The 23,765-nt window shown below is 38.9% G+C and overlaps 1 protein-coding gene across 1 annotated transcript; it reads left to right on the top strand.

Annotated features, from left to right (window-relative positions):
* Positions 1–214: 214 nt before the first annotated feature.
* On the top strand, positions 215–22,059 carry RILP (Rab interacting lysosomal protein). The gene is made up of 7 exons (XM_072416508.1): positions 215–529; positions 13,898–14,021; positions 14,929–15,050; positions 18,825–19,019; positions 20,249–20,409; positions 20,916–21,038; positions 21,596–22,059. Exons 1-7 carry the CDS (start codon positions 260–262, stop codon positions 21,726–21,728), a joined length of 1,128 nt encoding a protein of 375 aa, XP_072272609.1. The 5' UTR covers positions 215–259; the 3' UTR covers positions 21,729–22,059.
* The last annotated feature ends 1,706 nt before the right edge of the window (positions 22,060–23,765 follow it).

Below are 23,765 nucleotides of genomic sequence, written 5' to 3'. Positions count from 1 at the left end.
GATGAGTGGAAATAAGTGGAATATCCAATATCCGGGGAAATTATAGAAGAATGCGGCATAACTCGATTTGTGGGCGGGCTTTATTTGTAGTGCGTGGGCGGGAGCTGATAGCTCAAAACATGTGGGCGGAGTTTCGTGTACTCGTGAGGGGACTAGTTCTGTGTGTTAGGAGGAGTGGGCGGTCCCTCTGTGCTTGTGGGCGGAGTCTGTGCGCCCTCTTATTTCACATGACAGCGGTGGCGGACTCCTCATAGCAGGGATGGAGGCGGCGGAGGTGATATGGCGGCGGGACCCCTCGGCTCTGTCCCTGGACGATGTGTACAGCATGGCTAAGAGTCTGGGCTCCGAGCTGCAGAGCCTGACCGAGCAGTACGGCCCGGAGTCGGTGGCCGGGGTTGTCCCACAAGTGGTGAGGGTTTTGGAGCTGCTGGAGAGCTTCGCCGCCACCGGGAGAGAAAGGAGCTGTCCGGAGCAAGAGCTGCTGATCCGAGCCGTGCAGAGTATGGGTAGAGAGGAGCGCCAGGCACCGGTGTGTATTCTGTGTCTGTCACAGACACTGGGCTATGGCGTTGTCTTAGGCAGGAGCGCAGTACAGCACACTTTCCTGTATTCCATAGTAAATAGACGTGCAGAACCCTCCCTGGGGTGTCTCTGACTAACCATGGAATCATGACACTGAATGTAAATATTCACATTGGTCTCACTGGCAGTGCCTAAAGTCAATGTGTCACCGGCCGCCATTAATTCCTAAAATCCAGGCTGACCCCTAACAATCCCCCAGGACTTTCCTGATCTGGTCAGAGGGGTCACCTAATACTCAAAAATACTCCGCATTACAAACGGTCAATATTAATATAAAACAGAATTAATATAGCGCCAACATATTACGCAGCGCTGTACATTAAATAGAGGTTGTAAATGACAGACAGTGACACAGGAGGAGAAGATCCTGCCCTGAAGAGCTTACAATCTAAGGGTTAAATACTTGTAGGGTTTTATAATAATCAGTGTTAGGTATGGTTCTGCTTGTGTGGCCCCCGCTGGGTTATTTGCAGGGCCTGGCGTCCTCTGATCCAGAGGAGGCCGCAGAGGACCGATCACACAGCAAGGGAATTGGGTTAGTAAAATGACATTACCAAACCCCCCCAGGCAGGGGTAAATGTTTTATTCTTGCAGTGCTGGGCTAGCTCCACTAAAAGGGTCATGTTCTATTTTTAATGGGGATAGGTTGGTGTTTTTGAGAAGGAGCTAGTAAGCTGGTGATTGGTTTAGTAGCCCGGCATTACGGTACTGCTCTAGTTGCTCTGATGTGTTAGACGTTCCATGCGTTGTGAATGTGCAAAGCACACCAATGTACAATATAACTTGTTGCTGGTGTTTTTGTTTGTATCTGGGCCCTGGCTGGCTTTGCTTCTATTTATAAGTCTGTATTTGTAAATCTGACATTTGTATGAGGTCAGCTTCTGTTGGAGCGCCAATCATCGCAGCCCACTATTCAGATATAGACTTTCTATAGCAGCCTTTCTCAAACTTTAACATGGGGGCAATCCTTGAAATAGGAAATAGGTCTTCAAGCAACCCCATCTATAATTCCTATGTCCACAGGTCACCATAATAAGTGTGGAGGTCAGTGGGACCCAAGGAGCCGCTAGTAACCGCTGGACGAACCCTGCTTGAGAACACTATACAATGTGTTACATTCCAAATTCTTAAATGGTCTGTTGACCTTTATTATAATAATAAAAACATATCTGACATAACTTCCCCAATGGTTATAGGTAGAAACTGCAACAATCTTTAAAATCAATTCCAGAAATCCCCCCTCAGCCACAATGCTGAACATTGGTGGTTTCAGTTCCTGGTGTTTGTCACCGTTTATTCTGATATTTGAGATTTAGGCTCCAGTCCCACTTATCCTATACATCAACACAATGTATACTATTTCAGTTCTTATTCTTAAAGTGGACCTCAACCCGTGTTCTTCTCTTCCTGTAGATATTCTGCCATTGATTGGCTGGGCCGAGATGTTGTACTCCTGCACAGGAGTCATACATTCCCAGCACGTGCAGGGGAAGCCGGGATTGTCGGGTTATCTAAAACAGGCAGGCAGGTAGTAAGGGTTATTGCTGAAGGCACATCACCTCTCCCTTTCTGTAATGATCTGCCTGGTAGTTTATTCTTGAAAGTGGAACTTTAGTTCTGCTTTAAATACAAAAAGCAGTAGCAGTCTAACTGATTCTGAATTGTTGCTTTGGATTAAGAGTTAGGCTTCATACACATGCCAGATGATTGTTGCCCAAGACAAAATCAGTGTGTGTAATATGTGTACAGTTAATCAACCTGCAATGGCAAATTGATGAATGGCTGATCAGGAACGACCGCTGTGTGCTTCCGATAGAGGAGAGCACAGTGGGGTGCCACTTGCTGATTCTTCCCCTTTCCCTCCTTTGTTCATCTATCACTGGAAGCGATTACGAAAGATAATTTCCAGCAACAATCATCTGATGTCTTTGGGGTTTTACACTTTTGACTTTGTAAACTCTCTGATAATAACTGTCAGGGGTTATACACAAATAGCTTGTTGTTGGCTTTAAATAAAGGGGAAATGATACTCGGAGAACCTCATCTTGGCGTAGAAATGGTCTTGTTATGACACCATCTGTCATTGCTGACACTGTGAAAGGAGCCCTGGGAATAATGCCAACAGATAAAAGAGGTTAATGGGATGAGTCTCTTTATGTTGTTTCCAATGTGAGGGACTGACCTGGTATTATTACATGCCAGCTTCTCGTTGGATGGGCACGGTGTTATTGCCAAGTCACAAAAAGGAATGCCAATGTGGGAACATTAGAACAAGGCTTCTCTGCCATGCAGCTTGTGCTGTACCGCTGAATAGGTGGGATATGGGCCTGTAAGAGTATGGCGCGGGACACGTATTATACTGTAGTAAGTTTTGCTAGTGAATTGACTGTTAGGTGTAATATTATTGGATGTAATATTCATCTTAAATCTGAACTCCAGGCAGATATAACATAAAGGTGAACGGTGGCTCAGTGGTTAGCACTCTGGCCTTTGCAGTGCTGGGTCCCAGGTTCGAATCTCAGCCAGGACTATCTGCATGGAGTTTGCAGGATCCCCCCATGTTTGCCTGGGTTTCCTCCAGGTTCTCTGATTTCCTCACACATTATTCCTCAAACCGTTATTTGGCTTCCTCCCACAATGTACCATAGACTGTGGTAAAAACATATGACTATGGTAGAGACATTAGATTGTGAGCCCATTTTCAGGACAGCTAGTGACATTACTATGGACTTTGTAAAGTGCTGCGTAATATGATGGCACTATATAACTATTGTGTAATAATAATAATTTCAGTGTCTTCAAATAACTCAATAAGGGTTGCTTTACGTATAGAGTTTAGATTTGGCAAAGGGAATTAATATCTTGGAAGGAATAATTCACTTAGTGAATGTGGTGCAGCATTGCTTTACAAAAAATACCCAATCATGTGCAAGAAAATATGAAATTTTCCTGCATGTGGTTGGATGGTTGATGTCAACAGAACTTTACCTGATTCCATAGGCCAAGTGAATTATTGCTTGCAGAGTGATAATTCACTTTGCTAAGTGTACAACCTAAACTCCTTTCATAAATCAAATATTTCAGTGGTCTGTGCAGGTTTGCATTGTTCCCAAGAGCATACTCTCAGCTTCTCTAAATTATATTTATAATCACCAACTTGGGCTGCAAAATCTAGTAAAATGGGAAATCGATAATTTGGGTCATAAAGAAGTTAAAATAAATCACTTTTGTGCTTTTACATCATATTGATTTCTAATCCTTTTCTCACACAGATAATTGCTTGGATAGAGTTTATCTTTAATGGATTGTGACTGCAAATTTAGGCCCATTTTCAGTAATCTACAAAGCCAATAAAGGTCTTATTCTGGGTTGTTGACTAAAGGGTATATACCATCGCTAGGTAAATGGTCTACACCAGACCCCTGATGTTTGGTTTATAGTTTTATGTATATGTTTATTATAAGCAAACAAAAGCCATGGTGAATTGACTCGCTGCTAATGGACATATATCATGAATAAAAGCAATATATATTTACAAGAGTTGTATGTGGCTTTACATATAAGATATACATGTAGAACATGCTTAGCATGTGACAACAATGCTGCTAATTTGATACCCACAACAAAAGAAAAAGTGTAGATGTCACTTTATTAAAGCAAATGTAAATCTGCTTTAAAAAACACCCTTAACCCCTCTAGCGGTAATCCCGAGTGTAACCCCCTAGCGGTAATCCCACTCTCGGGGTAACTTTGGAAGCCCGCTTACCTTTGCCCCGCGCTCCAGCGGCCATCTGATGGTCCCGCTGTGATGCCGGGGCGCCGGTCCGTCGGGGAGCGTGGCCTGGTGGGAAATTTAAAAGCAGATTACTGAGTAATCTGCTTTTAAATGGTTTTTACAGGAAAAAAAGCACTATACAACATGAAATAAAAGTACATTTTTAATTTTATATTTTAGTTTAAATTACTTTGTTCTTGTCCATTATTTCTTTTTCTTTAAATGAGTATTATAATTATGTATTATATGATAATTTATGATTATAATATGATAAATAAATATAATAATTATACCCGGGAGTTAATCCTAAGAATTACAGGCCCACAATATAAACAAACATTTCTACACAAAAAAATTAGGATCACTTTTTGCATAAAAAAACTGACAGAATTAGAATGCTAGGGGGGGTTAAAGACTATAGATGTTTGCAGCAGCAAGGGACCAAAGAGGGGCCTTTCTGTGGTTGAGGGAGGAAAGTTTCACAAGTAAGCATGCCATAATGTGCAAATAAACAGAACACGTTTGCACGTTATGGCAAACCCTGAGGTCTGGCAGCAAACTTTACTTCCACTTTAGAAGTAGATCTAAACCCAGTCAGTAAATAACTTGCATATATGTTCTGATATGTTAATGCCATTTCAAAAGTAATTTTTTTTTCAATTAATAGGATGAATAGTTATTTTATGTTCATGCACATAGTTTTTATGGTGACTGAGCTGTCCCTGTACTTCAGATTCTTTTATTTGTTATGTTGCCTTGTCACATGGGTGATGAAGAATACAAAAACTCTTTGTTATGGGAAAATGTAATTTGCTTATGATAAACGGAGTAAAGTAAATGTCATCTGGTTAGGGTTTTAGATAAATGTAAATAAAGAAAGCTGAAGTCTAGTTGATTACAAAGTGATATAGAAAATGTGTGCATGTTGGTGTTTGACTGGATGCATTTTATCACCTGTGCATATAGACCCATAGACTACTGCAACATGTTGCCTGTATAACAACTTACTATTTTAATGAAAAGTTCTCAGGGCTTGGTAGATTTTCCAGATGGAAAGTTGCCTATTTCCAGTTACCAAACAGTTTTTTTTTAGGAACAAGGTCATTAATGGCAGTTTACATAATCTCTGTGACCCAGATTCTAACAGATACCTCCAGGTTCCAGCATGCAGTGCATTTTTATCTCTTGTAGAGATTACTCTGGCATCATGCTTCATTGACATTGGCATAGGGTGGGGAATTCTCACAGAGACACAGGCAGCAACTGTGTACTTTTCCTTTAGTGAAAAGAAGAATGTTAGGCTATATGTACACATGTGCAATAAATATCGTTGGAAACGAACGACCGTTTGTCCAATAATCCTTAACAAAAAAAGTGCACAAAGACTGGCTAACGACGCTGATGAACAAGGACTCTCACTGGAAATGAACGACCGTCCCGCCAGATCTGATTGGGCAACGATTGTTCGCTTTCTATTGTGTGTACGGTGGTTCAGTGATCGTGGATTGTTCTGTGATACACTTTCCCCTTTACATGTCACTTCCTGCGTCATTCAAACGATTGTATCTAGTGTGTACATTATTGGTGGATTATATTTGAACGATTGTATTGTTACACCATGTACAGAATTGTGCACAATACGATTGTTCAAAATAATTGGGCATAATCGTTGATCGGTCGTTAGTCGTTTGTTTTCTAACGATAGTTATTGCACGTGTGTACATAGCCTTAAAACTGCAATAAGATTTTTATACCCATTAGATATTTTACATTGCTGCACCCCCTGCAAGTCAGAGGATATCTCCTAACAAGGCTTTAGACAACTTAAATTATGTTCTAATAATTTCTCCTCTATTCCAACATTTTAGCCAGAGTAACCTTGTCTGAAAAGTCAATGGATTCTAAGATATAGACTGCTGAATGTATATGCGGATCATGACTTTTCCTTTAAAAGTAATTTGTTGTTTTATTCCATCTTCCATGGCTACCTTTAAACTTTTTTTGCATTTGAAACATTGTGGGGCTCCTGGCTGCTATAATTTATTACATTTTTTTTTTTGGGATTGGGATTTCACTTATCGGTCAGTATAACCTTGAGTATGCTCTTTTTTTTTTTATTTTTTATTTTTTTTATTTTTTTTTTTTTTTTTTTTTGCAGGTTTACTGTAATATATTATGCTTGTATCTGCCAGCTCTTCATTGTTCCTTGGACATTTTTATTCCATGCATTGTTCCTGAAAGTGCCCGCTACAACTTCTCTATTTCTTTATGGGGGTTATTATATCTGTTCCTGTTATTGTAAGCCGAGTATATCGGATTGGCTAAATGATGGTGTACAGCATTAACTGACTTCTCCATTGGAAGTCATGTGAATGTGGGAAGTCTGCTAGCCTGGATGTACGGGGCATTAAGTAAATTGGAAGTTTTTAATAGAATGAAAAGGAACCAGTGCACACCTGTCATGTGTGAAACATAGCAAAATGGCTGCTGTGGTGAGAGAAAACTATCTGAATTTATAATTGTGTCTAATATCGATCCATAGATTGTGAAGATAAAGCATGGTTAACAGTTGTATTTTTTTTGTTCTTATTCGTATCAAGGAGATTGTCTTTAATCAGTTTGTTTGGTAAAGTTATATTTCTTAGAATTACCTTGGGTATTAGGCTTATAACAAGTTTAGAGCTACTAAATACATTTTTTTCTGTTGAGGATATTTTCTTTTTTCTTAGTAACATTATATTTCATAGATAAATATTTACCATAACTCAATATATGTTTGTATATGATGTATATTTCATAGTGGGGTAAACAGAACAGGGAATGTTTGATTTGCAGGTTTATTGTATGGTAGTGGTTGGAGGGAACACAAACTGGGTTGGTGTTGACATTAGCATGGAACAGAGGAAGATAAAGAATAGAAGAGATGAAGTAAAAGAGATGGGCAAAGAGTACAAATCATAAGAAAAAGAAAGAATATATGATTATGGGGTCTGTTTAATCTCCAGTTTTGTGCATCTTGCTTATTGGCAAATGGTACCACCAATTTTTGGAAATTTAGGATTCTGTTTGGAAGCATTGACTGTTTTTGTTTTGTGATATGTAAGGTAGTTAGTTGTGATATAAAAAAGTCTGTGGCTGCTTACTTTTGAGTAAGTAAACACATTTTGATCTTTGGTCAGTCCAGAAATTGATAAAGTAGCATCTTGTTCCAGCTTTAATTGTCTTATCAGTAGTTCATAATTTGCTTTAATAGTTGAGGTATTAACTTGGCATTTGGCTGTAAAAGGTCGTATTTAGGAAATAACTCTAAGGGTCTATGTACACAGGTGCAATCATTGTCTTCGGAAAGGATCTTTCACAATCCTTGCCAACGACTAAGGACTGCACGATCCATTAGGATCTTTTGTTGTCCATCGTCCGTGGATCCGCCAGGACGGTCGTTCGGACGATGGACAACAAGCGCTGTACGCACGTAAGATTATCGTCCGATAACGGCCCTGAGCCGAATATCAGACGAGAACAATTGCACACGTGTACCTAGCCTTAGTTTGGTGTTAATTTAATGTACTTTTACTATATTAAGAGGTTGGTAAAATGCTTTCCAACTGAAGGGGTATTAATCTTTGTGCAGGAGAGTAATTTCTCACAAAACGCATTAATGCAAAAAACATAAATACTGACAGGCAAAAATAATGCAGTATCATGAAATTAACCTGACAAATCGGGCAGACGGCAAAATTACATGCAGGCATTCTGGAATTTAAAGCTATAAACTAATGTATGACACAACAAATTCTACTTAAAGTAATGCTTTGAATTGCAGCCGGATTCTCTCTCTGGCCAAGTTCACATAGTGAATAGAAAGCCTGAAAATCAAAATATAGAAAAAAAATGGATGCTGACTTTTGTTCCTGTAAAACATAACTTTAGGTAAATATAAAAGACAAAATAATAACTCATCACAATTTATTTCCCCACTGCTACATATAACTTATGAAACAAGAAATGATTTTTAACATTGTTCCCTCTTGGTTTGCCTTTGACTGCATCTTCTGCGTCTAACAAAAAAGCTAAAGTATTCTAAAAATGAAAGTAGGAGTGACATCCCCAGGCATTTTGGAATGAATAAATCAGCTGCACTTGTTCACATTCATCATTGTCTGGGGGGGGGGGGAACATGGGTGGTCAGAAATCTACATACACATGCCAACTACTTGACTGCACATGTACTTCTTGGTAGCCAATATGTACCAGTTGATAATTAGTTCTCTGTGTGTACAGTATAGGACCCCTTTCATGGATGATTAAAATAAACCTTTATGTCTTGTTTAGGCACTGGTCATTTATTTGGCAAAGCACAAAGATTAAACTTGTTATACAGAATGATACAGAAACAGGAGGTATAATTAACATTTGTTTAAGATGTTGGAAATCTATGTAACAGTTCAATGACCAGCAGCAACGGGCCTGATTTATTAAAGCTCTCCAAGACTGGAGAGAATTCACTTTTATCAGTGAAGCTGGGTGATACAGCAAACCTGGAATGAATTTCTGCAAATGTTTTAAATCCTGACGCAGATCCATTCCAGGTTTGCTGAATCACCCAGCTTCACTGAAGAAAATGTATTCTCTCTAGTTTTGGAGTGCTTTAATAAATCAGACTCAAGGCATGAAGCATCTCAAAACCTGCACCCAGCTAAATACCAATACAGAAACAGATTTAAATTGCTTCACTTTAGCAAAAATAACCAGATCATTAGGGCAAGCTGTGTCAGTACCACTGTCAAAAACCAAACTGTCCGACCTTGGCCTTTTGGGGGTCCGAGGCTCTGGTTGGTGCACCCCCCGTGGGGTCAGGAGAAGGACCTCACGGGGGGGACACTGGCCAGTGCTGCGGACCACGTCCCCCGAGCAATTCAGATCTGCGATGGGGGAGTGGGCGGGGTTTTGTCATAATTACATCACTCTGGGGGAGGTTTCTCCCCCTTTGAGTGACACCCGGCTCCTCGCACATGCGCGATTGGGAGTTGGTGATTTTAGTGCTCCACGGACCTGAAAAGGTTGGCGACCGCTGAATTAGAGTTTGTATTGCCAAATAAAAATTTGTTTTGATATAGGAGATAATAGTTAAACCCCAACTGTTTTGTTTTTTCCCCCCACTAAGATTTCCCTTCCTGTTTTGAAAAAACAACAAATGTCCATAAAAACTTCCACACAAATATTCTTATTCTTCCATGTACTAACCAAAAGTACTGTATGGGTTTTACATTTCCTTTTAAACAAGCCAGTGGGTGAATATGTCCTCCATTGTCAATTTGTTTCTGAACTGGTTTTGTGTGGACCTGGCCTTTCAATCTTACAATGGATAGGTTTACGTTTATGCATTTGTTTTTTATTCTTCTAGATTTTATAGAGTTTAGATTTGCATTACTTTTCATAGGAACAATTAAAGTTTCAGTTAGGGTATATAGTTAATACATTCATAATTCTATCAGCTCCTTTAATGCTACTGACATTATTCGATCCTGTACTTCCCTAATTGCTATGACACTTATACTGCATGTAAATATAATATACATTGTTAGTCACCTAATTGGCAGCACGGTGGCTCAGTGGTTAGCACTCTGGCCTTTGCAGCGCTAGATCCCAGGGCACTATCTGCATGGAGTTTGTGTGGGTTTCCTCTGGGTACTCCGGTTTCCTCCCACATACCAAAAACATGCAGTTAGCTTAATTGGCTTCCCCCCAAAAATTGACCTTTGGCTGTAATAAAACATATGACTATGGTGGGGACATTAGATTGTGAGCCCCTTTGGGGGACAGTTAGTGTCGTGACTATGGACTTTGTACACCGCAGGATAATATGATGGAGCTATATAAATTCTGTGCAATAATATGTCCAGAGCCAGTTACATACTACATGAACACAGAATTATTGGTACTTTATAAATGTAGAGAAATGAGAGAATTATGTAACCGGTTGTTGACCTCCTTATAAAATTACTTTCTCAGCTGAAATGCTAACCCTAAATACTGTCAGTTATGAACTCAAAACAAGTCTATACAAATGAGGATCTCTGATTTCTTTGGGCTCTGTGCTTGTTTCAGATCAGTGACTTGATGATTGCGGCTAGAACAATGACAACCTACATGTACTTCTCTTCGATCAGCCCGGTATTTTCCAACTCTTAAGTCATTATAAAGGGTGTTTTTTTGAAGATTTTGATCAAGCCAGAGATTGCACATAACATTTTAAAAAACCTGATGTATTAAAAGTATAGGTACATAAAACCCTATTTGCACAAATCCATACATGTATTTTTAAAAAATATTTTAGTCTCTATTTATATTTGCCTTCCACAACTTTGTAGCACTTTGAATTCAGATATGAGAAGTAGCAGGGATGTCCTCAGTGGTGTTCTTCTGTGCCCTCACTATCCAGTAATAGGCTGGACAGGTCCCTATGCAATCTGTATTGGTTTATCTGCATTAAAGAAAAGTGAGGTCACAACTTGGCTGTCTGGTGGCTGGTTTAGAAGAACTTCCTAAACAAAATGGGAATATTTGGCAGGTCGGATATTTACCACATGGGCATTTAATCTGTAAATGATTCACTTTCCTCACATTTTTATTTTATGTAAGGCCGGTATATTTAATCCACTTTGTGTTGCTCAACAGCGTAAATGACGACATTTACATGATAATATTTGAACAGTGATTCAGCAATCACCTTTTCAGAGATTTACTTATGTAGGCAACTCACTTCTTACAGTCAGCTGTTGATCAGATTTAGCTTGTGGGTGTCAGATGCTTTACAAAGTTTATTTGGGAGAAGTGTGAGCGCTACCAATACCTGAAATAAGGATTTACTAGTTTACAGCTATTTCTTTATTTAACTGAATACAAAATAAATGCAAACAGTGGAGCTATTGATCTGTTATGTGGTCTCTGTGATTGGTTCAGGACCAAAAACACAGAATGATGACCAGACACACTGAGCCAACATGTTATCCATCAGAATGTGCTGGAATTTGCTTCGGTAGCTAGTGCACTCTATGGTCCTTATTTAATAAAGTTCTCCATGGCTGGAGAGAATACACTTTCATCAGTGAAGCTGGGTGATCCAGGGTGACCTGGAATGGATCTGGACCAGGATTGAAAACATTTGCTAACAAATAGCTTGATTTTAGGAAATCCATTCCAGGTTTGCTCAATTACTCAGCTTCACTGATGAAAGTGTAATCTCTCTAGCCTTGGAGAACTTTAATAAATCAGGGCCTATAATTCATTAGAGTAAAATGAAGTAATATTATTTTTGCGGATACTCTTTTCAGTCCTATGACCCTGTAATCATTTTTTTCCTGTGGTTTTCAGTCTTCTGTCTTTTTTTTATGAAGAGGAGAAAATGTTTGGATCTAGGGGCTTTAACAGAATAGCAGAACATTTATAGACTTTTATTTGTTCATTGCCTGATTAAGAAGTTAGTTCAGGATGGGGTTCATATTTTAGTCAATTTGCTAGGGAAAAGTAACGGATTGTTATTGTGTCCCAGAGACAGCTGACACCATTGATACCTGCTCAGTGCATCTTATGCACACTCAGATAATATGAGCATCCCAATATTGCAGAGAGGCAGTGTCTGGATTTTTCCAACGATACTATATTGATAAGTGATAAACATCTAGCCTTTTGTTCCCTATGCTTGGCCCAGTTACTTTGTAGCTAGGTCTTAAGGTGGGCTAGCTTGTTGCACAGTCAGGGTTCTCCCCAGGCACTTTTAGCTGGGTGCACCACCCGGCTGTTTTTGGGTGATTACCAAAGAGTTTGTTCACAATACAGGGGCTGCCACCCACCTAAAATTTCTTCCCACCCAGCTTAAAAAGATTTCTGGGTTGAGCACTGACGGTATATATGTGTTTTCAGTCCAGTTCTCCAGTAGTCTTTCTGGGTAAACATTACAATCCAGTGCATTGTAAAACTTTTTTTTTTTCTAGACCATCATTGGCATTATGAGGAATTCTGTAGGCTGGAAAGTTTTGTCCAGTTTCATATAGACAACGAAAGGTCACATAGCAGTCACTGATCGGTGGATATGCATGTTGAATCAGCAGTGGCAAATCTTATTTTCTAATAAGCAGATTCATGTTTCAGAACAACCATTATGGCTGCCTTTTCCAAAGTTTCGGCTCTCACGAGAAGTCCTTATATTGGGCCCTTTAAGAAAGTTTTTTTTAGTTCCAAACACCCAACAAGAGAACAGGTTTACTTTTTAATTACCTTTACTTTGAGTTACCAACCCTCCAGCACCTGACCTACCCAATGACCAACCTTTCTGATGGCTTTAGGGGTGTTTAAAGCCTTGGTATGGAAATCCTGTCTGGCTTGTAGTACCTTTCCATACTCTTAAGCTACGTACACACGGCAGATTTTTATCGCCCGATAATCGGCATCGGCCAAATATCGGGCGAAAATTTGCCGTGTGTACAGTTGGTGTCGTCCATCGTCCGAACAACCGTCCTGCCGGATCCACGGACGATGGACGACAACCGATCCTAATGAAAGGGAAGGGGGAGAGCGCGCAGCAGGGTGCCGCTCCGTCGCTCTCCCCTCTCCATAGAGCATGAACGGTGCTGTATGTACAGCACCGTTCATGCATCTTGCAGTCCCTTGTCGTTGGAAAGGATCGTGAAAGATCCTTTCCAACGACAAAAATTGCAAGTGTGTACGCAGCTTTACAGCTGAAAGAAGGCCTCATTAGGGTCTATGGAAAGTTACTGCACAAATGCTGCCAGCTCTGGAACAAAATGTCTACAACAAAACTGTAAACACTGAAAGGAGATCTGCTGTTGACAAGACGTAGAAATAAGGCACCTGGGTAAGGTGTTTAAGCATATAATAAGACCGCATACTAAGCGGGGTATGTGAGGTATACTCTTATTAGGTCTGTTCTTCAAGCACATTTAAGTTATGACACCTAAAAGGTTTTCTAAAAGTGTTGATTGAGCAAAACATGAAAAAAACTTTTAATCTTGTAATTGTGCTTAGATGGTGTTAATGACATATGATTATAGTAGGGACATTAGATTGTAAGATCTCTGGGAGACCATTAGAGACTATGGACTTTTTAAAGCGCTGTATAAATAATTTGATAATATTGCTATGTGAAGTTTTTTATGCATTCATAGTCTGTTGTAGAAAATTAACTGACTATCATTCTTTAGTAAATGGTGCAACTGTCAAAAACAATTATACACATCTTATTTTTGCAAAGCCAATTACAGTAAAATAACTTGTCTACTTTAAAAATCCAAAGGGAAATTAAAATATTTCTTTTATTAAGGTGAACAATGTTTTGGTATAATTTACCAAGCTGGGTAAACATTGTCATGGCTAAGTGAACTGTCTCTATTGCTCTAGTAAATTGTCCCCACTGTGTTTTATGGCATTGGGCCTAATTAGGAGAATATAATCTTTTTCATAGGGTATATAAATTCTATGGTTTAAAATTATTGAATGTGTTTCACTTTTATTGTCACACAGGATCTGGAACAGAAGCTGCTTGAGGCTCAGAAGAAGGAACATGATCTTCAGAACAAGCTGTCCAATTTGACAGAGGAGAATCAGAAGCTCTTAGGTCAACTGGCTGAGTCAAAATCACAGGGAGGTAGGAACCGTTCTACAGCTCTCATTGGGCTTCATTTGTACTATGTGAATTTAAAAAAGCATAACTAAAACATCTTTTTGATATTCAATAGCTTGCATGTTTATTCTAAGGAAGCACATTTATGGATAAATTAAAGGCAAGCTCAGTTTAAAGTACACCAGTTGGGGTAAAAAATACTAAACTGTGACAACATACTTGAACATATCCAGCACCTTCTTGTTTGCCAATCGTACACCAGTGTAACAGCTAATAGGATGATATGGATTTCACTGGCACGTCATGCCTCAATGTCATTGTGACATGTCATGCTTTTCAAGGTTTTGTGGATCAGGACCTCCAAGTAACTTCACATTGGGTCTGATTTATGAAAGCTGAAGATGATATTCTATCTTAGGAGAACATGGGTGATCCAGCAAACCTGAAATAGATCTGGTACATGATTGTTAACATTTGAGAACTAACATCAAAAGATTTTTAAGAAATCCATTCCAGGTTTGCTCGATTGTTCAGGTAATCCCATGATAGTTTATCTTTTCCATTCTTGGGAGTTCTTGCATAAATCAGGCCCCATTATGTACATTGTGTATGTCCAGGCAATACCCAAACACACACACACACTGTGGTTGTGCTTTCCCTGCTGTTCCCTTTTTTTGAGTCAAATCTACCAGTCAGGTGTCGTATAAACAAAATTCCTTTATAAGGATCCCTTTTTTTAAGTCAACCCACAGATGTAGCATGCAGGACTTCCAACACATTGAAAAAGAGCATGTTGGTTGGAAAACTCTCTGCGGAAAACAATGATTTCCTGTGATTCATACTCTTTAGTTTCACTTTAAAGTGCTACACTCCAAAGGAACATCATTTACCAGCGCTGTTACAGTTGTTTTTAATTTTTTTTTGTGTTAAGAATGTGCAGCAAGAGAAGAACGGGATCTGATGTTGAAGTTAAAGGTTGTGGTGGACAGACAAAGAGACGAAATTCGATCGCTCACACGCGAGAACCATCAAAGGAACAAGGACACAGAAGCTGTAAGTTGGTGTATACCCAATCTACAGTATTGTTATTCTCTTGGAATATCTGCAAATTGAAATTGTAAAAAATATACATGTTTATTACATAGCTTGACATAACTTAGCTGATACACTTGCCTAATGCCAAAAAGCCTTTGGCTTGTTTACAATGTAAAAAAATAGAGGTCTTACATAGGATCATACACACACCAACTGCAAACTTTGTTTCCTATGTTGTCTGGCACTTTTACACATTTATTATTTTGCATAAGCTCCAACTTAATAAAATTAGGGTTCTTCAGTGGAAATATTTAAGGGGACCAAGATAATGAGATCAAATGGAACTGTTGAAAAAGCCTAATAGGGGTTTCATGAGTATACAGGTAATGAGGTTGACATGCAGTAAGCCGCTCATAAATCTGCATAAAGAGAGCAAATTAGGTGATTCACTGGGGGTTTACAATGAAATCCTTTCTATGGGAGCTTCTGTTGTTTACTTAATAAATGTGCAGTCCTTATGGGCATTATGGCAGCCTTCCTTTCTACTCTGTTTTTGAATAATTCATGTGAACATGCAAGGCCAATCCAGATTCAAACACCCATGGCAACAAAAAAAATGTCCTTTAATTCTTTCTATAAGATGCTATTGATGGAACCCAATCGCATTATATTTTATCACTTTTTCTCATACATGTTGCATGTTGCGATGTGTAACCAGGACACAATGTCATGCTTGTTATTCAGCTTCTTACTGGTTGGATAGTCAGTAAGGAGTTTCTTTCCCAAAGGGGGGGGGGCTGGCTTGATTTCAGGTGCAGGTTACTATTCCTTAATCGTTACAGAGAATGATGCAGCTATAGCTGGCTGGGATGAATGGTGCCCTGTGTACAACTGGTGGAGAAGGTTGTCTATCTTCCTACTATTGACCATACTCTGCAGCAGACACTGTAGCCTATAGGCTAGGCAGTAATTTTTGTTGTGGACATCGCCTATCTGTTTAATCTTCTAGTGCAGGGGTCAGCAACCTTTACTATCAAAAGAGCCATTTTGCCTCCTCTTCCAGTAAAGAAAAATAGTCTGGAGCCGCAAAACATAACACAGTTTATAAACTTTGAGCCGCAGGTTGCAGACCCCTGTTCTAGTGCATCCAGAGGTAGAGGTAGTAAGAACCACCACTAGTCAAAGCTTGAGCTGCACAGCTTTAAAACTTGGTGGCTGTGATGTTGGGGAAAGAATCTTACCTCTGAGTTCAAATTATGTGGCATCTCTTTTAAATGGAATTTTTTTTTGTTTGGTGTTTAGTTTTCTTACAGAAGGGTAAAAAGTTCCCAGGCAAACGTAAAAGAACCTTTAGGGAAAAAAATATTTAAGAGGGCAGCAGGGTCAGTCACCGAGCAAGAAAGGCTCCCAGAATACAAAAAGAGATGAAGGCCAAGCAAAAGGGCAGCATTCTTTTCAATCTTCTGCAGCCTGACAAAGACACCCCGTAGCAGGAGGAGCCAGTGATCTTAGGTAGCTTCCCTGGAAAACTCCTGAAAAAGACCATTAAGTCTAACTGTGTATTTTTATCTTGGTAAAAATGATCATTTCTGTTTTGAAACTGTTTTGTCCTGCATTGGCAGACTTTTGTTCTGCATAGTTTAGGAAGGGGTGTAAGAAATAGCTGGGTCTAGCCTTGGTGCACGAACTGCACTTTGATATATTTACAAAATATACATGTATTCTTCTTAGTTACCATCTGAAGAGATTAAATGTTAAAGTTAATATCTTTCTTTCCAGTTCAATTTACAATTTCTTGTCCTTCAATTCTTTTTGTTGTCAGTGAAAACCTGTGTGAAACCAAGATATTTATTTACAGTAGGCAGCCTGGTAAATATTACTCTACATTTTATAAGGTAGACAGTGGTTTTCACAAAAATCAGTGTCGTGTACTGTACACTTTCTGTTCTAAATAAATACACTCAAGGAAGTCGGACTTGAGACTTCGACAGTCCTGTGTGCGTGTGTTACTGCAAGTAGATGGGAGGAGGTTAGCGGGGAAGTCCATAAAAATCACCTTTATCGAGTGCAGTGTCATACAAAGTCACATGCCAGACTAGTTTCTTATCTCCGAGGAGAAATATTTTTTTTTTTTTTGCAAACATTAACTTCCTGTCGTAGAGTTTCACAAGGATACGGACTGATTGCTTATGTGTCCAAGTAAACATGAATTCTTCCATGGCTGGGCTGTGCTTCTCTCTCTTCACATGACTGGGGCTATTTCACTAGGGAAATGTCCATTCATTGTTTTGTTTTTTTTGTATAAAGAGCGAAACAAAGTTCTGTCTAGAGACCAGGAAATATATGTTGTGGAAAAGAAAATGTGTTGAAGGCTTTGATTTATTTACTTTATAAAGAACAGACTCTTGAATTCTTCTGATGAAATCCTATTAAAACTCATTATTACCTGACCCAGAAAAGCAAAATAGGGGTTAACAACTAGTAGTTGCAAAATGTATTTGGAATGCTAGATGTATATGAAATAAATAAATGTGTAATGTACTGCAGTTTACCTGTGACCTGGTGGCTGTATTCTGTTTTTCTTTTTGGCTAAGAACATTTTCAGCATGTGCAGAATCTTGCCATAATGCAGGGTCTTTTGTCATTTCTTTCAAGTAGAACTGAAACTCTTCTTTTCCTTCCAAGTTATCTTTAACAAATCACCTCACCTCCCATGTAATGGAGATGGAATAAAGGACAATGTGTTAACAGTCCAAAGTAGAAGAACATCCTAGAGTGAGATCAGTGCTTTGTCATGGATAATTTTAAGGGTGTAGTGCCCAGAAAGCATGTTACTGGGAGGGTTAGCAACTTACAATAAAAAAACAAAAAAAAAAACAAAAAAAAAAAAACACAGAAATACAACATCTAAAAACCAGAGAGCTGTAATATTACTCTAGAACTGGCATCAAAGCCATTCTAATTTCTATTTTAAAGCCCCTAAAACAATAACATTATATTTGATTTTTATAAATCATAAAACATTTTTTTACAGATAATTAAATTAAGGGAAAACCTTGGAAATGATTTACTACCCCTATACTCAGAATATTCAGGTGACATAAATGGGTAGAGAACCCCTTTATGTAGGGTAAAAATTCTGTTTTTTTTGTTTTTTTTTGTTTTTTTTTTGGGTGTAACCGAAAAAAAAAGGGTGCAGTACCTCCAAACCCTAATTCTTGGCAGCCTCGGCGGTCAAAAATGAATGGGAGCGCAAAGCCTCCTGGGATACCTACGTCAGGCATCCCAGGAGGCTCTTGGGCGGTCCTACATATGCCAGAGCATCTCGGGCATGCGCAGGAGCCTTTTTGCTGTAAGTGAAAAATTTGCTGATCCCTCGCATGCGCAGTGAGAATGGCAAATTTTTTTTTTCATCCTACGTCACCCGATCTTGCGCATGAAGAACTTGTAGGAGAAAATGAAGATGGTGGTGCCTGGAGCTCGGGGACCAGATGCTAGACACCCCGGAGTGATTGGACTGCACTGCTGGATTGAAGGTAGGTGTGTTTTTTTGTTTTTTGAGTATAGTTCTTCTTTAATAGTAAGAGGTAGCTTGACTTCATCAACACCGGCCCATAGTAGTTTTTCAAGAGGTATACACCGCACACAATTACCAAAGAGGCTGTAGTCCTATCAAGTAGCGCTGTGCAAAGCAAACTTTTCTGCAGTAGGGAAGGCAAGACAAACATTAGGTAAAGTCCCTGACATTGTTGTAATGTGTATTGACTATAATATAGTTTCTCTTTCTTGCAGCTCCAGGAGCAGTTAAATCGTGTTATGAATGTAAATGAAGATCTTCGGCGTAAAGTGGCTGTGGTAAACGCCCAGCTGAAGAGCTCACTGCAGAGGAAAACCGAACTGGAAATCTTACTGCAAGAAAAACAAAAAGAAGTAGACTCCCTAAATCATAAACTGTTTGCTTCTCAATCAGTTCCTGATAAAAATATGGTATGTGATACTTTTTTGAAACCGCATCGACTCAATTTTATAAATTATAGAACTATCACAAAATGTAACAGCCTTTACAACTGAAGGCAAACTGGTCACTGTGGTTTAAAGTTATTCCTTTATTTGCTTCCAACTTGTGTAACTGTTTTCAGAGCTGAAGCCTGAGTTACCCCATTTAACTTCATCCTAAACATTTGATGTAACTTTAAAAATGTACTCTTAACCTATCTCCAACTCTTAAAAGTGCCATCCCAAAAGGCAGCATGTGTCCAGGAAACAAGATAATAGTTTTTCATTATAAAACGTATTCATCTGTAGGATGTTAGAAGTTATGGAAACCTTATGCAAATCTAACACATTTCTCAGTGCTGTGAAGTCTGCTGCATCTCTTATAGAAAATATCACCCCTAATTGTTTGCCGTGCCCACTTAAGGGGCATGTGCTTGGACAGTGTACTGCGCAGGATCAGGTGACGTAGGTGGGGATAAAGAGAGCCCATCTCACTCTCCCATTAAAGAATAGGCTCCTTCTGCGCAAGCCTGAAATTGGCCTTGCGCAGATGGAGCAGCCAGGAGCCTCCAGGAATGCGTGACGTAGATGTCCCAAGAGGCTCTGCGCTTTAAGATGGTAGGTGTTGCATTAAAAAAAAAAAAAAAAAAATCACATTTTTACCTTGTAAAAAAGGGTTATCAACCCTTTTATGTAAACTAAAAATTTGGGTTTGTCTTTAAGCTTTAATTTAATACTGGGAAAGGAAAAGGCATTTTATTTTTCATTCCCTGAGAGTTGTGCTTTAGAGGTATTTGGGTGTCCCTCATCCATTCTTGGACTGTATCCTCTCCAGCTGTTTTTTTTTTTTCAATACTTCTAGCTCCATGGCAGGATGACATATTATGACTCATTGAACACTAATTTAAGGCAGTACAGATGTAAACAGTCACACTCCGTGGTTGTTTTTATGATATGAGTGTTGAGGACCTGACTCATAGTCACTACTAGTTTTGATTGCTTTTATTGATAAAATGGGTCACCGAGGAGAAATATGATGTAGAACTGTTATATATTGTTTGCTGGTTTGTGTCCTGTTTAATTTTAACATGCAAAAGCCATCTGAAATACTAAATTTGCATAATTGCTTTCAATTGGTATGCCGCCTCTTTGTTTTGTATTGCTCTTGATTTTATAGCTCATGTACTGGTATCTTGTGACCTTTGTTATCCCTATTTCAGAACAGAGCTGATTGTAAGTCGCAGGAAAATAATGTACATGAGGAGTCCAAATCCTGTCAAATGTGCTTTACAAAGGAAGACGTTAAGCAGATTGTCCAGGAGAGGAATGAGCTGAAAACGAACCTATTTCTGGTGAATGAGGAGTTAAAATACTATCAAAGGTAAATGTCATGCAAAGTTTAAATGCGGTGAAAAATCACACAAGTATATTGTTAATGGTCTATACCAATCGGTCAGCTGTTAATTCTTTGTCTGGTTGCCACATAAATAAAACTTAAGTCTTCAAAATTCCAAAATGCAGCCATTTGATGCTCTATTTTATGAGTAGGAAATATTGGTTCTAGATTAACAATATACAAGCGGCCAGGATAGAAAATCAGAAGCTACTATTGCTGGGTTTTTAAGGTTGCAGGCTCCTGGACTGCCATTTTGTACCTTTCTCCACTAATCGGAGGATACCTGACCCAGGACAAACCTCAGCCTCCCTAGAGTCCCAGTTCCCGGTTCGCTGTTTTTTTCAGTTCCTAAATTCACTATAGTGTGTATATTGTATATTAATATATATTATTTGAGCTCTAAATGTATCCGCATATTCTATTAGCTCCTTTGAAGATACCACAGAAAAACTTGATGACTTGTCAACATTCATTTTTCTTGTTTGTTTTAGGGAGTTGCTAAATGATGAAAGGATTCCAACGCTTCTATTGTGTGGCATAAAGTCTGCCATTAGAAAACAAAAGAAGAAGATTAAAGCCAAAATGCTGGGAATTGTGGAATCCCCAACCAGCAGGTCTGTCATAGCCAGAGTAAACTACACTGAGAGTACCAGTTATAAAGAAGTGTCATGGCCATAGTGCTCCATTGAAACGAAAATATATTTATAGGGCACAGAACTGTTTTTTAGTTATTTTAGCATTTCATATCCTAAGCTGATCCCATGTTCTGTAACTGCCCTCCTATTTTAGGGGTTCATTATTATGCAGGATAATGCCACATTGTGCCCTGCATTGGTATGTAGGAGTCGTAATATGCAACCACACTTGGCATAATTGCTGCAAACTATCATTTTTATGTAATTAGTAATACATTTTATAATAACGGTCAGCCATTATATCTAAAAACCCGAATGGTTGTGGGAGCAAAGGCTTTTTATGTTGCAACATGATAGCTCTGTTGCACTCATTTTACATTTTGTTTTGGTATAGTAGTTAATGATTTCAGAAAGTAAAGTTTCTAAGAAGTCTATATACAATATTTTTGTTCTGTGAAGTGATTGTGTTGGCTGCTAGAACTAATGAAAGGTATTTGCTGTGTCTCCAAAATACTTTGCAAACTTGAAATTTGACTAATTTTGCAATACTGTGTTATCAGGTTTGGCACGTGGTATGGAAAACCAACAGCAGACCCAGGACCTTGGGAAATGATCAGTTCTAAAGAAATCAACATGATTAAGAAAGAAGGCGCAGATGACAATGCATGAACCTGTACATATGTATAAATGTGTAATTACCTCTGGCAACCTGCTCATTGCTGATCTTTGTAAAGTGACAGTACTATCCTGTTTTAATTTAAAAGAAAAATGTCACTGTGTAAACTGTATAATATTTTCCCATGAAAGAGAAAATCAATATTTTTCTAACCTTTATTTTATTGGAAATGCTTTTTTTTAAAATATTAGATTTTTTTAAAATTATACATTTATGTATAAAAAATATTGTATAATGTATATTCTGTATAAAATATACTTGGAGAGTCTGATGTATATTTCTGCATTTTGTTGTTTACACAACAAAATAAATAATTCAGTGTAATGTCTGGTAAATGTCCACTCGTTTTATTACAAGATTTTTTTATTAAGGTTTTTTTCAAATTAAGTTTTACAATCACAGGTAAGTAAAACAAGGTGGAGGTGGGGGGCCTTAGTATAAAGGGACAACCAAAGTAATGTAAGCAGATTATACACAAAACAAAATATGAAATGTCAATCAAATTCAAGCCATATAGCCTGTTTGATTTTCTTTGCAACCATTACAAAGCATATTGAAAACAAAAAAAAAGCGTATACCCTATTGGTTGAAGTTCTTAGTCTCTTTATTTTTGACGCATTTCGCCAAGACACCTTCCTCGGGAGTTTGTGACACTTTTACACACTATATAAAGGTGACATATTGTTCTTGCGGGTTGAATTGGTCCAGGGTAAGATGTATTTCTAGGCCGGTGGGTTTCTATGTGGAATCAGGAAAAAAAAGGGTACCGAATAACAATTTAGTCATATATGTTGTGGTTGCTCGGTCCTATAGGTATACATGGGTCTCATTCTCCTATATCATGCTGGATAAAGACTAGAAAGATCCTATTTTTGCCTCTTATTCACACCTGATTGTTACCCATTGGGCCTGATTTAATAAAGCTCTCCAAAGCTGGAAAGGATACACTTTCATCTGTAAAGCTGGGTAATCCTTATTAATTCCCCTAATTCTCGATCGCCTAGGCGGTTGAGAATGAATGGGAGCGCAAAGCCTCCAGGAAAGCCTGACAGGTATCCCATGAGGCTTTGCACTCCTATTCATTCTTAGGCTCTTGGGCACTCCTTCTGCTCATGCCTGAGATGCTCGGACATGTGCAAAGAGAAAAATATGACAATCTCACGCATGTGCAGTATGAGCAGCAATTTTTTTTTTTCATCCTACGTCACCCGATCTCACACCTGGATCAGATAACGTAGGACGAAGAAAAAAGAGAAGATGGTGGCGCCCGGAGCAGGACACCCCCGAAGGGATCAGACTGCCTTGCGGGATTAAAGGTAAGTGTATTTATTTATTTTTTTTTTAGTTTAAATTCCTCTTTAAGTGGCAATGCATTTGCCCTCAGGCTCTCTTCCCTCAATCTGTTTCCATAGTCTTCACCTTTACCTTCACCTGGGAAGGAGAAACCAGGCAGTGCCATAGTTTGTCACAACCTGTAATTCCTCCACCTTCCCCAAGAGGTAGATGGGCAGTAACTTGCAATATTGCTATGTACTGTATTTCTAAAGTGTCTACATATTACCCAGCACTGTACATTAAATAGGAACTGCAGACAGACAGCTACAAGCAATGACACAGGAGGAGAGGACCCTGCCCAATAGAACGCTGTACCCTTCTTGCTGGATAATATATGTCTACTAAGCTGTGTGCTAGTTGTTTGTTGCTGGTCTGATCTGTGCCTGCTTGACCCTCGCCATGTCTACCTGACTTCACCAATCCTAGGTACTCTGCTGGATCTGCCTGAACTATCGTTACCTGACCCCAGCTGAATTGCATTCTGTCTCACTTCTTACTACAGTGTTAACCATTATGTCATTTTGTTCTGTCTGCTATCCTCCATTGTTAACCCTGGTTAGGTTTGTATCTGAAGAGTGTCGACAACAGGGTATCCACCTACAATGCAACATCCTCACCGTTAGAGGCTCTGGAGGTGACCAGGCTGATACTTAGACTTTGCGCCTTATTTACACACAGCGCCAATTAAACCGTTC

Source organism: Pyxicephalus adspersus, chromosome 1 (assembly GCF_032062135.1).
Source record: "Pyxicephalus adspersus chromosome 1, UCB_Pads_2.0, whole genome shotgun sequence".
Taxonomy (NCBI): Eukaryota; Metazoa; Chordata; class Amphibia; order Anura; family Pyxicephalidae; genus Pyxicephalus; species Pyxicephalus adspersus.
This window is presented reverse-complemented; position numbering and strand designations above follow the sequence as displayed.

Excerpts from the sequence above, each read along its gene's own strand:
- RILP (XM_072416508.1), top strand. The coding sequence starts at position 260 with ATGGAGGCGGCGGAGGTGATATGGCGGCGGGACCCCTCGGCTCTGTCC. Across the intron at positions 14,022-14,928 it reads TGAGTCAAAATCACAGGGAG|AATGTGCAGCAAGAGAAGAA; the intron begins GTAGGAACCGTT and ends TTTTGTGTTAAG. Across the intron at positions 20,410-20,915 it reads GAGTTAAAATACTATCAAAG|GGAGTTGCTAAATGATGAAA; the intron begins GTAAATGTCATG and ends TGTTTGTTTTAG.